At 37.0% G+C, this 12,715-nt stretch overlaps 1 protein-coding gene across 1 annotated transcript; it reads left to right on the top strand.

Moving 5' to 3' along the window:
* Positions 1 to 325: 325 nt before the first annotated feature.
* Positions 326 to 3,746, top strand: LOC121749600 ((DL)-glycerol-3-phosphatase 1, mitochondrial-like). Its single transcript, XM_042144172.1, has 6 exons — positions 326 to 541; positions 1,252 to 1,476; positions 1,631 to 1,691; positions 1,786 to 1,933; positions 2,362 to 2,441; positions 3,351 to 3,746. Exons 1-6 carry the CDS (start codon positions 481 to 483, stop codon positions 3,481 to 3,483), a joined length of 708 nt encoding a protein of 235 aa, XP_042000106.1. The 5' UTR covers positions 326 to 480; the 3' UTR covers positions 3,484 to 3,746.
* The last annotated feature ends 8,969 nt before the right edge of the window (positions 3,747 to 12,715 follow it).

Raw genomic sequence — 12,715 nt, 5'->3', positions numbered from 1 at the left:
GAGAGGTGAGAGATAAATGTCGATGCGACAATTATCGAACAGATAAAGAAGCTCGACGACAGCGACCTTGAGATATTTTCACAATTCATTGAGGAAAGAGAGATAGAGTGAGATAAAGAGAAAGAGAAAGAGAAAGAGAAGGGGAGCGAGTGTAAGTTCAAAGTGACAGAGTTAAAAATTAGGAATAAAAATGAGAAGGATATTAAGGAATACTATGTCAAACAATAGTTATCGGACCAGCATACTAGATAAATTAAAAGACTATTACCACATCCAGCAGTATTTTATGTGAGGTTCGAGACGGGCCATGTTGATTCCTGAGGCCTTAACTTGTAGACATAAACCCTAAATTACATTGTTGGCACACTATTTTTGGCATTACTAACAAACCAAACGAGTCCTTAATTGAAAAGCTGTTACATATGCTTTGCTCAAGCGAAAGCAGATCGTCATAGTTCGGCTCTCAGATCTCTCACTCAAATGGCAACTGTAAAACAATCCATCACTCACGTCATCTTCGACATGGACGGCCTTCTCATCGGTCTCTACATTTCCCAAACTACACCCATTTAATTACCATTTTTTTTTCTTTTGACACTTTGATTTTAACTTACATTTGTTTATTGAACCTCTGTTTTATCTTGTTTTCTTGGCATATTTGGTAGCGTTTTGCTGTATAATTTTGTTGTTGTTTTTGTTTTCGTTTTCGGCTGATTCTGTCATATGCTTTATTTGGTCAAGATGTATTTTGAGTTGCATAAATTAGTTAAAATTGTTATCATGTTTGTAATGAATCAATCTAAATGTAAAGAGAAACTATTAATTTGTATCCCATTATTAGAACTAGCACCTTCTTCTTCGCTATGGAACACCCAAGTCCCAAATATTTCTTGTTTATGAAATTTTCAAATATAGGTAATATTTTTCTTTTTTTGACATTATGCTTCTAAGTGGACCTTGGTGAGATTGCACCTTGTTCCTTGAGTTGCTATTAGTTTTGAATTACTGGCAAATCACAAAGTTGGCATGATCATTCTGACATTTTGATCACCATTGCTACAGCATGACATGTATGCTTATTGGACATTGCTCTCCAGTTTTACCTTTATGAAGCAAATTTTATCTAAGTGTTTCGTATTCATATAAAAAAGAAACTGAATTTAGGTTGGATATGCTCTTTGATTCTTCCTAATTATATATCATAGTTTTGTATCTTCCTAAATTTCAAGTTTTTTTCCCTCAATTCCTCAGACACAGAGAAGTTCTACACTGAAGTGCAGGAGAAAATCCTTGCTAGATACAACAAAACTTTTGATTGGTCTCTCAAAGCTAAAATGATGGGCATGAAGGCAATAGAAGCTGCTCGAGTTTTTGTTGAAGAAACTGGAATCAGTGACTCACTCTCAGCTGAAGGTTTTCTTGTGGAAAGAGAGGAGATGCTGAGAGCTATGTTCCCAACATGTGACGTCATGCCAGGTTGATTAAACTGTTGACTGATAGCAGACTGTATACAAGTTTTTTTTTCATTTGATCAGAAAAATAGAATTTTGCATCTACCTTAGCTACATAAGTGGCGATAAATAATACCATTAGCCATTGTCTTACCTTTTATTACGTTTTTGTATTACAGGGGCAAGTCATTTGATTAAGCACCTCCATGCGACTGGAGTACCTATATGTGTTGCAACGGGGTATGTGTACTCTTCTTTTATTTATGAAGTGATGGCAGTGTTGCTAATTTTAGCTGGAAATGTTGCAAAGAAACTCATGAAATGTGTCTTACAGTTCACACAGAAGGCATTTTGAACTGAAAACACAAAGGCATGGTGAAATTTTTTCGCTGATGCACCATATTGTTCTTGGTGATGATCCAGAAGTTAAACAAGGGAAACCTTCACCAGATGTGTTCCTTGCAGCAGCCAAGAGATTTGAGGTATTAGTCTCATTCAGCAGTTAGACTATATGTTCTTGTCATGAAAGTGTTGATATCTTTATCTTGTCAATGTTACAATTCAGATTGCCAAATTCTGATAGTATGTGATGGGAACAATGTTTGATCATGCCCTTCCCTTTTGGCTCATGAACTCCAAAAGTGCATCAGAATTAATACAGATACAGTCAAAATCAGCTGAACTTAGATTCGAACATCAGGCAAAAAATGTTGAATCAACTTATTATTTGATCAGCTTATGTTATTTGTGTTTTAAAAGGAGCAATTCTGCTGGTTTATTTTATTTGGTCTACATTATTGACACTCTAATATGAGTGGCATTTAGCTGATTTGAGATTAATGTGACAAATTATTTGGGCTACTCTTCTATTACCTATCTATATGTAATCATGACATCCACCTGTTTTCAGGGTGGACCAGTTGATCCATCGAAGATACTTGTTTTTGAAGATGCACCATCTGGCGTCCAAGCAGCTAAGAATGCTGGCATGTAAGTCCTTGTTTATCATCTCTTCATTCATATACCTCCTTTATGTCATATTGTTTCAGAATAATTAGTGGCGGTATATTGATTGGCAATGTGCACAGCTGAATTGACAGCAACTTAGAAAAGTTCCAGCACATTATTTAAAAATTACTTTTCTACTTTATTCACTTTGAAAATTTCTTGCAATGATACTGTGTCCCTACCTGAAGCCTGCCAATTACAGTCAGGTGGGCACGTCATCTTAACTTCTGTGTAGTCCTAAACTCACACTATGATGAATTCACGCCGTCTTTCCTCAGTTTTGGCCATACTTCGTGTGCAATTGAGTGCTCCTCCGGGAAGGCAATGAGACTTCAATTCTTGGTGCCATGTTTATAGGACATTCAATTACAAGCATAAACAGCAACAAATTTTATAACAATTTTTTTTATCTGTCTATGTTTTTCTAATTGCGTTGTTGCTTTGAGCAATCCCAGTTCCTATGTTTACCTCTTTCAAAATTCGCTTTGATTGGGTATACAGAAACTTTAAGTTTGAACACATGTTTTATGTTATGGCTCATGCAGGAAAGTTAGATAGTACTCCCTCCGTTCCATAGTAATAGAGTCATTTTGTCATTTTGGTATGTTCCATAGTAATAGAGTAATTTACTTTTTTAGTAAAAGTCAACACATTTTTCCACACCTACTTTACTACTTTTTTCTCTCTTCATCTCTCCACTTTTTTCATTTTCCACTTTATTCTCCCTTTACTTAACTCACCTAACTCAATTTTTCTTAATCTCCGTAACGAAAAGAAACGCATCCATTACTATGAAGCGGAGGGAGTAGTATCTTAGGTTAACCCTATTATATGATATTTTACTTTGATCTTTCTTCTACTAATTCTTCTTCTGAAAAATTTGCCATGCAGGTCCGTAGTCATGGTTCCAGATCCAAGGTTAGATAGCTCATATAAAAAAATGGCAGATCAGGTTCTAAGCTCCCTATTAGACTTTAATCCAAGTGAGTGGAGTCTGCCTCCATTTGAAAAGGCAGCTAGTTAATCTATTGAAAAGATATCGGCAGATCAAATTTATCCTTCTATATGCTTGCTCAAACTTTTGCAGCGAGAGCCACATTTCAGTTTCAATCACAAATTTATCCTTATAAAACTACATGTCTGTCACGAACAAGAGGTTTAGCTGTGACGTGACCTCTTTCCTTGATCAAGTTTCATAATTCATGAACATTGTGTGTAGCCACAAGACTCCAAACATAGACAAATTGCTTCTCCTATTGAAAGGTTGGAATTACTTGATTACATTAACTTCCTGCTTACTGCATTGAACCTTTACATGACAGGTTAATACTACTCCGTCCGCCATTAGGAGTCCCATCTGAGTTTGGCATGGGCTTTAAGAAATATAAAGGAAAGTGGGTGAGAAAATATAGTGGAATGTGAGATTCATTTTTATTTATTAGTTTTATAATAGAATTTGAGTGGAATGAGTTAATTGGAAATTGAGGTGTTCCTACCATTTATAGTGAAAGTGAACCAGGACTCCTAATGGCGGACGGAATAAAATGGTAAACCGGGACTGCTAATGGCGGGCGGAATGAGTACTAAACTGTGTACAGACCTTTGAGAGGCACCAGTGCCTCTCCTTTTTGTAGTTATCAGACAAAATATAGTATATAGCTTTTCTTGTTATCACCACAGTTCACTTGGTATCTCTGTTAGTTGATGCATTTATGTAGTAAAATGAATTTGACTTTTAGGCTTGAATCTGTGAATATTTCGAAACCTTACGTGGCTCTCAGACTGAGAAGGCATAACTTGTCTAAATCATGAAGAAGGATAAGTTCTATCTACCGTGGCATGCACACACGCTTGAAAACACATTTGGTCACAGACTCGCAGCACGCTTTCTTTACTCTTTCTGAAATCGGTTTCCTTTAATCCATGCTGTGGGTGTATCTAGCAAAAGAGCTTGTGTTTTCCTACCAACCGTTTGTTATGTTAATACTTTGTCCGTGTTGTGAGTTGCAACGTTGAGGTTATACATTGTGGTTGTGTTAAGAGACAGAGAGAGGGTGGTGAAACTGAGAATGGCATTAATGAGGTATAAGTAATGTAATGGCAGTGTTAGTTGTCACAGTAATCGTAGTTATAGATGGACCAATTTGTAAGTGAACCGATGCCTGTAACACAACACTCTCCTGTCAATAAATATTTGTGGTCACACCCAGAGAAGGGTGGGTGGACTATTCACAATTTCCTTGAAAATTTACTAACCTTTTTTTATGCAAAAACAATTTCTGTAATTTGAAATCTAATACTTCGTCCGTTCCACTCTGAATGGAGCATTTCTTTTTCGGCACATGATTTTATATAGTGTTGTTTTGTGAGTTAACTAGAGAGAATAAAGTAAGATAGACGAAAAAAGTTAAGAGAGTGATGTTTCTATTTTTAGAAATGTGTTATTTAGAGTGAGACATTCCAAAAAAGGAAATATGTCACTTAGAGTGGGACAGAAGAAGTAGTAGTTGGTTGAAATATAGTACTTCCTATGTCCATAAAATATGTCTCACTTTCCTTTTTAGTTTATCTCATAAAAGATATGACATTTCTATTTTGAAAAATATTCTCTCACAATAATATACTATAAATTAATATTATTTTTCTCCACTTAACAAATAAAACAAAACCTCCTAAAATTTTGTATCAGCCTAAAAAGTGTGACATCTTTTATGAGACGGAAGGAGTATTTAATAAAGTCCGACCGACAGGTAAGATGAGTAGAAACCCATGAACTGGGAATTCTAGCCACATCCTGTGGTGCGACAAAACATGTGGGGATAGATAAACCACTCCCACTCCCACTCCCAGCTAATCTTACTGTAAAAGCTTACAACTTTCATTGTTTGCTATGTGAATGGGTACTCCCTCACAATAAACTATGTAATGCTCATTGAAAAAGGGATAAGGCACCCACAATGGGGCGCCCGATGGCGTCCATCGTCCTCGGGCGCGGACGATGGCACCATTGTGGGTGCCTGCCATCGGGCGCGGCCGAAGCACACGCCCGATAGATCTTCCGTGGCGTATAGCGCGGACGATGGCCTATCGTCCGCGCCATCGTCCGCCCCACTGTGGGATCGGCGGAGGATGGTCGAGGACGATGCCACGCGTTTTTTATTTTCCTATTTAAACCTCGTTTCTCATTCACTTGTGCATACGAACATATCGCCTCTCTCATTTCGCTAATCTCTCACGATTCTACCTCTCTCGCATACCAAAATGAACCACGGCGACGACACCAATAGTTCTAGTTCCTCGGAATCAAGTAGTTCGACATCTGAAGCCTTAGATGCAGCCGTTGAAGAGGCCATGGCGGCATGCTTTGTGGAAATGCAGCGCGAGGCGGCGGCGCCAGCGGCCGAGCAGGTCCATAGGCCTATTCGAGGTCGGACGTATGTCCCACACCACACGGCAGCTCACCAACGTCTGGTTGAAGACTATTTTGCCGATCGACCATGGTGGGGACCGACTGTTTTCCGCCGCCGGTTTAGAATGTCGCGGTACCTTTTTCTCAGCATTGTGCGGACGTTGTCGTCACGTGATGAATAGTTCACGTATCGGGAAGACGGCATCGACAAACCCGGCCTTACACCATTGCAGAAGTGCACGGCTGCAATCCGTCAGTTGGCCTACGGCACCACGGCCGATATATTCGACGAATACCTCCACGTCGGGGAAACAACATGCCGCGAGTGCCTGAAGTACTTTTGTAGGGGGCTTGTGGAGGCCTACGACGACACTTATTTGCGCAATCCGACTGTCACTGATTGCCAGGGCCTGATGCAGATGCACGAGACGGTGCACGACTTTCCTGGGATGCTAGGGAGAATCGACTGTATGCACTGGCAGTGGAAGAATTGTCCGACGGCTTGGAGAGGCCAATTCACTAGTGGATACAAGGGCAGCCTCCCGACGATGATCCTCGAAGCCGTCGCTGACCATCGGCTCTAGATCTGGCATGCTTACTTCGTGTAGCCAGGTCGAACAACGACATTAACGTCCTCAACTCATCCACCCTCTTTGCCGAGCAATGTAACGGCAATGGCCCGGCCATCGAGTTTACTGCCTACAGGCGCCAATACCACATGGGGTACTACTTGGCCGATGGCATCTACCCACGGTGGCCTGTTTTTGTGAAGACGATCAGCTGCCCAATTGGTGAGAAGAGGGTTTTATTTGCACAGAAGCAGGAGTCGGCGATGAAGGATGTCGAGCGGGCATTTGTTGTGCTCCAAACACGGTGGGCAATTGTGAAAGGGCCGGCTCGTTTCTGGTTCAAGGAAGTCATCGCCAATGTCATGTACGCGTGCATAATCATGCACAACATGATAGTCGAGAATGAAGGCGGAAGCATCACCGATTGGAACGAAGATGACAGTGCATCTAGCTCGTCCAGCACGGCGACCGAGCCCCCCGCTAGAGGATTACCGCCGGGCTTCAATGAGGTTCTATATAGACAGACCTCAATGCGCAACCAACAAGATCATGCTTAGCTCATGAACGACATGGTTGAAGAAGTGTTGGCCCGTAACCACCGTTGCTGAGTTTGCGTATTTTTTTTAATTCGTATTGTAATGTATTAATTTTTATAAATGAAATGAAATTTTTTCATAATTTTTGTAGTTATTTAAATATTAAAAAAAATCATAGGGCGCGCCTTAGGGCGCACCTTAGGGCGCCCCACTGCAGGTGGGGGGTAGGAGGATAAAACTGATGACGTGGCGAGCCATAGGGCGCGGCTTAGGGCGCCCCACTACTAATGGCCTAATGCATATCAGAAAAAGACTACTCCTTCCGTCCTACTAAAGATGCCCATATTCTTGAGTGACACGTGATTTTAGTAAGAGTTGTTAGGTGGAATAAGTAGAAAGTAAAAAGTAGTTATATATTTAAAGGATGAGAGATGAGAGATGAGAGATGAGAGATGAGAGAGTGATTTATTTTAAAATATAAAAGATGGACATCTTGACTGAGACAAACTAAAAAGAAAATGTCGACATTTTTAGTGTGACGGAGGGGCGAGGCGACTGAGAGAGTACATTTCATTTTCTATCACTTCTAACATTTCAACTCCACAGCCCAGACCAGTTACTTTGTTGCATAATAGTACAATCAACCTTAAAAATCATTAGGAGTATATCATAATTAGTTTCTCAGTCTAATATTATCCAAAAGTTAATTGAAATTCTCACACGCTTATAAAATGAACTGATTTAGTTGTGAGTGGATTTCAAGATTGAATCGAACAATATTTCGCTAATATACTTCGTGGGTTGTTTCCAAAAAAAGTTGAATTCGACAGTGTACCTTCAAATAGTAGTTTCTTCAATACTCCCTCCGTCCTATTAAATATGCAATATTTGATTATCGGCGAGAGATTTTATGTAATGTTGTTTCGTGAGTTAATGTAGAAAGAGTAAAATAAGAAAGATGAAAAAGTAGAGAGAGTGTTATTTCTATTTTTAGAAATATTTTATTTTTAATGGGACAACCAAAAAGGAAAAATGTTTCATTTTTAATGAGACAGATAGAGTATTTGATATATAATGGAATTTAAAAATATTTACAAAGTGAATTACATCATACTCCTCCGTCTAAATAAAATAGTCTCATTTATCATTTTAAGATATCCAAGAAAGTTCATTTAAAAAATGAAATTTTTTTTACACTTCACCCACTTTTTCTTACATTTTTTCCTCTCTTTTTTTACTTTTTTTTTCTTTCTTTTTCTTACTTAATACTCCCTCCGTCTCGGGCTACTCGCTCCTTTCCTTTTCGGCACGGAGATTAAGGAATGAGTGTATCGGAAAGTCAAAAATGACGGCTGTAGGTGAAAATTTTTACTAAAAATGGAAAGAGTGCAAGTAACTTGGGACGTCCAAAAAGGAAATAAGTGCGAGTAGCTTGGAACGGATGGAGTATATTTTATTTTCTCTTTTTTCTCTTATTTTACCAATTTCATCCACTTTTTCTTACATTTTTCCGCTCTTTTTTTATTTTTTTATTCTTTCTTTTTCTTACTTAATCTATTTTTTTCCTCTTTTTCCTCTTATTTTACTAATTTTTCATCGAAAGCTATTTATATATTAAGTACTTTTTTTGGAGTAAGTATATAATTAAATTATGAATAAAATCCAATAACAACTTTGATGATACTGTAGTTATGATTGTATGATCATAACTCAAACGTCAGACGTACGATATGACATTGTTAGATGATTCCGACAAGGTTTATTGATTGGACTGTCACTCAATTGCATCAAAAATTCAATGGCCATTATTTTAATTTTTTTTTCTCTATCAAAGAAAAGTATTATTTAACCCAAACACCAAACGTCAAAGGACCACTTTTCTTAAATGTCATTAAAGTGTATTTAAGTGTAAAGTGTAAAGTGTAAAGGACCACACACATGAAAAATGACACAATCCATTAAACGTGGTATGTCCAGATACCATTAATCGAATTTTTTTACTCCTCGGATAGTTTCTTCATGGATCTTTGCGTAAATGAAACGCCATTAGTTTCGTTTCCCATAGTGAAAGAGGATTTTATTTTATGAATGTTTGTATCCATGGAATATCAACCATTGCAGGATTAATTTTCCGAGACTCGCTTGTGATTTACAACTAATATGGTGATCGACTCCTTTCTTATTTGATAATTGATTTTATTAAAACGAATGTATTAAAATGAACATAAAAATAATTTAGTAACACAAGGAATTGAAATACTCACTCGTCCCCAATAATTGTCCACCTTTTGGTTCCAGCGCGAATTTAATAAATGTAAAAGAAAGTGAATTAAAGTCTTTCTCACTTTTATATTCTCACTCCGTCCCATAATAGATGTTACACATTCATTTTTAGTTTGTCTTACAAAAAAGATGACATATTTTCTTTTTGAAAAAAACATTCTTTCCCACATTAATATAAATATACTTTCCTTATCTAATTGAAGATGACTCATTTTTGTTTTTAGTTTGTCTCACCCAAGATGACTCATTACTAAATATAGAAACACATTTGCTGGTCTTTGTTCCATCTCTCTTACTTTATTATCTCTACCTAACACACAAAATAAAACTGCATAAAATTCCGTGCGCCGACATAAGAGGTCATTTTCCTTGGGAGTGTTATTTTCTCTTTCCACTTAACACATAAAATAACAGCTTCTAAAATCTCTTATCATTACCCAAGTGTGTCATATATTACTCCTTCCATATTAAAAAAATAGAAACATTTGAAACGGTACGGGTTTTAATGCCACAATTGGTAAAGTAAGTGAGAAGAATTGGTAAGGTAAGAGAGATGAGAAGAAAAATGAGTAAAGTAAGAGAGAGAAAGAGAAAAAGTAGTGAAAGTAGAGTTAGTGGATTGTGGGGTCCATGTCCTCAAATAGAAAGATTCTAAAGTTTCTAATTTTAAGGAGCGACCCAAAATTGAAATAGTTGTTATTTTTAAAAAAACGGAGGGAGTATGAGATAGAAGGAGTATTAGTTTTATAATAAAATGTGAATGAAATATGTTAATGGCATTATGGAGCCTACTTACCATTTATAGTAAAAATATGAAAATAGACAATTAATGGGGACAGACGAAAATGGAAAAATTGACAGTTAATAGGGGATGGAAGAGTACATGGTTTACATATTATGAATATGTAAGAAACTATTATCAATTACTCCCTCTGTCCGCGAATAGGAGTCCTGTTTTTCCATTTTAGTCCGTCCGCGAATAAGAGTCCCGATTCACCTTTACCATAAATGGTAATAGGATCCCACCTTCCACTAACTCATTTCACTCACATTTCATTTAAAATTAATATATATAAGTGGGACCCTTATTCCACTAACTTTTTTCACCCACTTTTCTTAACATTCCTTAAAACACGTGCCGCCCATAAATGGGACTCCTAATGGCGGACGGAGGGAGTATTTTTTTCAAGAAAATATTATCAATTATTTTTTTCAAGAAAATATTATCAATTATTTTTTCAATACAATATATAGAATTAGAATGTTGTTGGAATTCTTATAAAATTATATTTAAATCTATATGTTTTGTGAAAATTAAGTTAAATCAACTTAATCATATTAAATTTCATTTTTGAGATATTTTCTTAGAAGAGAAATTAGTTTTAAATAAATGTTTTCATTTTAAAATTTACCCTTTTGTTGATATTCTTGTAGTAACTTATTATTATGCACAAGATAAGATCTAGGCTATTGATTTTGTGATCCAATGATTTATATTGGTTCTTGGTTCTAGGTTCTACACTAGAACGATGATTCACCTTGGCCATATATATGCATTGTCTTATATCATAGACTGAGCCATACTATGGCCTAGTTGCAGGGAATCTCATTCATTTTGATTTTTTTTAGGAATTATTTAGTAATTTTATTTTAACTGTCAAATTTTTAAAAATTGTTATTATATTAGGTTTATTATAGAATTTGCAAATTCGTATCCTGCTATAAAAAATTAAAATGGTACTCCCTCCGTCCCATAACAGATGTCATACTTTTCTTTTTAGTTTGTCCCACAAAAGATGTCACATTTCTTTTTTTGGAAAAAGTTCTCTCTCATATTAATGTAAATATATTATTTTCTCTTACCATTTAACACACAAAACAACACTTCCTAAAATCTCGTGTCAATCCCAAGTGTGACATCTAGGGGTGAGCAAAAAAACCGGAAACCGAATATCCGAACCAAACCGAAATTTTGAAATTCAGTTCGGTTATTTCGGTTTTTTGGTTCGGTTCGGTTTTGAAAATACCAAAATTTTGATTTTTCGGTTCGGTTCGGTTCGGGTGAAGAAAAAAACCGAAAAACCGAATTATATATATATTCTATTAATTTAATATATTATATTATATATAATATATAGTATATTCTTTTAATAAATTCTACTATATTATATATATTATATGTATTATTATTTTTATATTATATATAAATATTTTATTAGTATATATAAAATAAAATAAATTACACACATATATATATATATATTAATATTATATTTATTTTTTCGGGTTTTTCGGTTTTTCGGTTTTGTTCGGGTTTTTCGGTTTTTAAGTTCGGTTTTCGGTTTTTTCGATTTTTCGGGTTCGGTTCGGTTTGGATTTTGACCTAAATTCGGTTTTGGTTCGGTTTTGACAAAAAACCGAACCGAAACCCGAATGCACACCCCTAGTGACATCTACTATGGGACGAAGGGAGTACTATAGTACTCCCTCCGTCCCAAGGAAGATGACCCCTTCCTTGGGCGGCATGAGAATTTATGCAACTTTATTTTGTGTGTGAAGTGGAGAGAGTAAAGTAAGAGAGATGGAATAAAGTAGAGAGAAAAGTGTTTCCATTTTTAGTAATTGGTCATCTTGGTTGGGACAAACCAAAAACAAAAGTGAGTCATCTTCAATGAAACGGATGGAGTACCTATAATGTAGATTTTGGTCAACGGAAATAGTCTAAAATGATTTTAAAAGTTTTTCTCAGAACATTCACAATAGGAATAGCCCAGCCATAGCCTAGCCACAAACTCCTCCTGCCACATCATCAGCCCTAAAAATCCTCCTGCCACATCATTAGCCCTAAAAATCCTCCTGCCACATCATTAGCCCTAAAAATCCTCCTGCCACATCATCAAGACAAGCAAATAGCTCAGCTATAGCCCAGCCACATCACTCAAAATTATATAAACAAATAATTAACAATCACACAACATACGAAATTAAATTTACGACACAGATACGGGAAAATTTAATAATACTATTAAAATTTTAAAAAGTACATTAATTAAAAAAAAAGTACAATAAAATCACAAAAGTACATTAATTAAAAAAAGTACATTAATTTAAAAAATTCACACATCGTCTCCGTCGCCTCCGTCGTCGCCGCCTCCGTCGCCGCCGCCTCCACCCAAATCGTCACGCATGCTCATGAGCAATGCATGAAGAAAACTCTTCTCCTCGGGGTCCGTCGCCGCCCGCCATTCGGATAACATCTTGACCATCTGAGCGCACGTTTGTTGACGCGCGAAGAATTTGAGATCCTCTGTGGACTGGCCAAGGGGGGATGCTGACTGGATCTCCTGGGAACCCCCGGCGACCCCCTCGCCTCCCGTTGCGCCCGCTTTTGCCCAGCCGTGTGAGGTCGGCGAGCGAACGAACGAGGGGTGGGGATCACCTGGGCCGTCTCGGGGAGGT

Source organism: Salvia splendens, chromosome 9 (assembly GCF_004379255.2).
Source record: "Salvia splendens isolate huo1 chromosome 9, SspV2, whole genome shotgun sequence".
Lineage (NCBI taxonomy): Eukaryota > Viridiplantae > Streptophyta > Magnoliopsida > Lamiales > Lamiaceae > Salvia > Salvia splendens.
The sequence above is the reverse complement of the archived record's forward strand: the minus strand, read 5'-3'. Positions and strand labels throughout refer to the sequence as shown.

What these genes read in the sequence shown, in the direction of transcription:
- LOC121749600 (XM_042144172.1), top strand. Translation starts at nt 481, where the DNA reads ATGGCAACTGTAAAACAATCCATCACTCACGTCATCTTCGACATGGAC. An exon ending in CAGCAGCCAAGAGATTTGAG is followed by an intron (nt 1,934 to 2,361) that starts GTATTAGTCTCA and finishes ACCTGTTTTCAG; the next exon opens with GGTGGACCAGTTGATCCATC. An exon ending in GCAGCTAAGAATGCTGGCAT is followed by an intron (nt 2,442 to 3,350) that starts GTAAGTCCTTGT and finishes TTTGCCATGCAG; the next exon opens with GTCCGTAGTCATGGTTCCAG.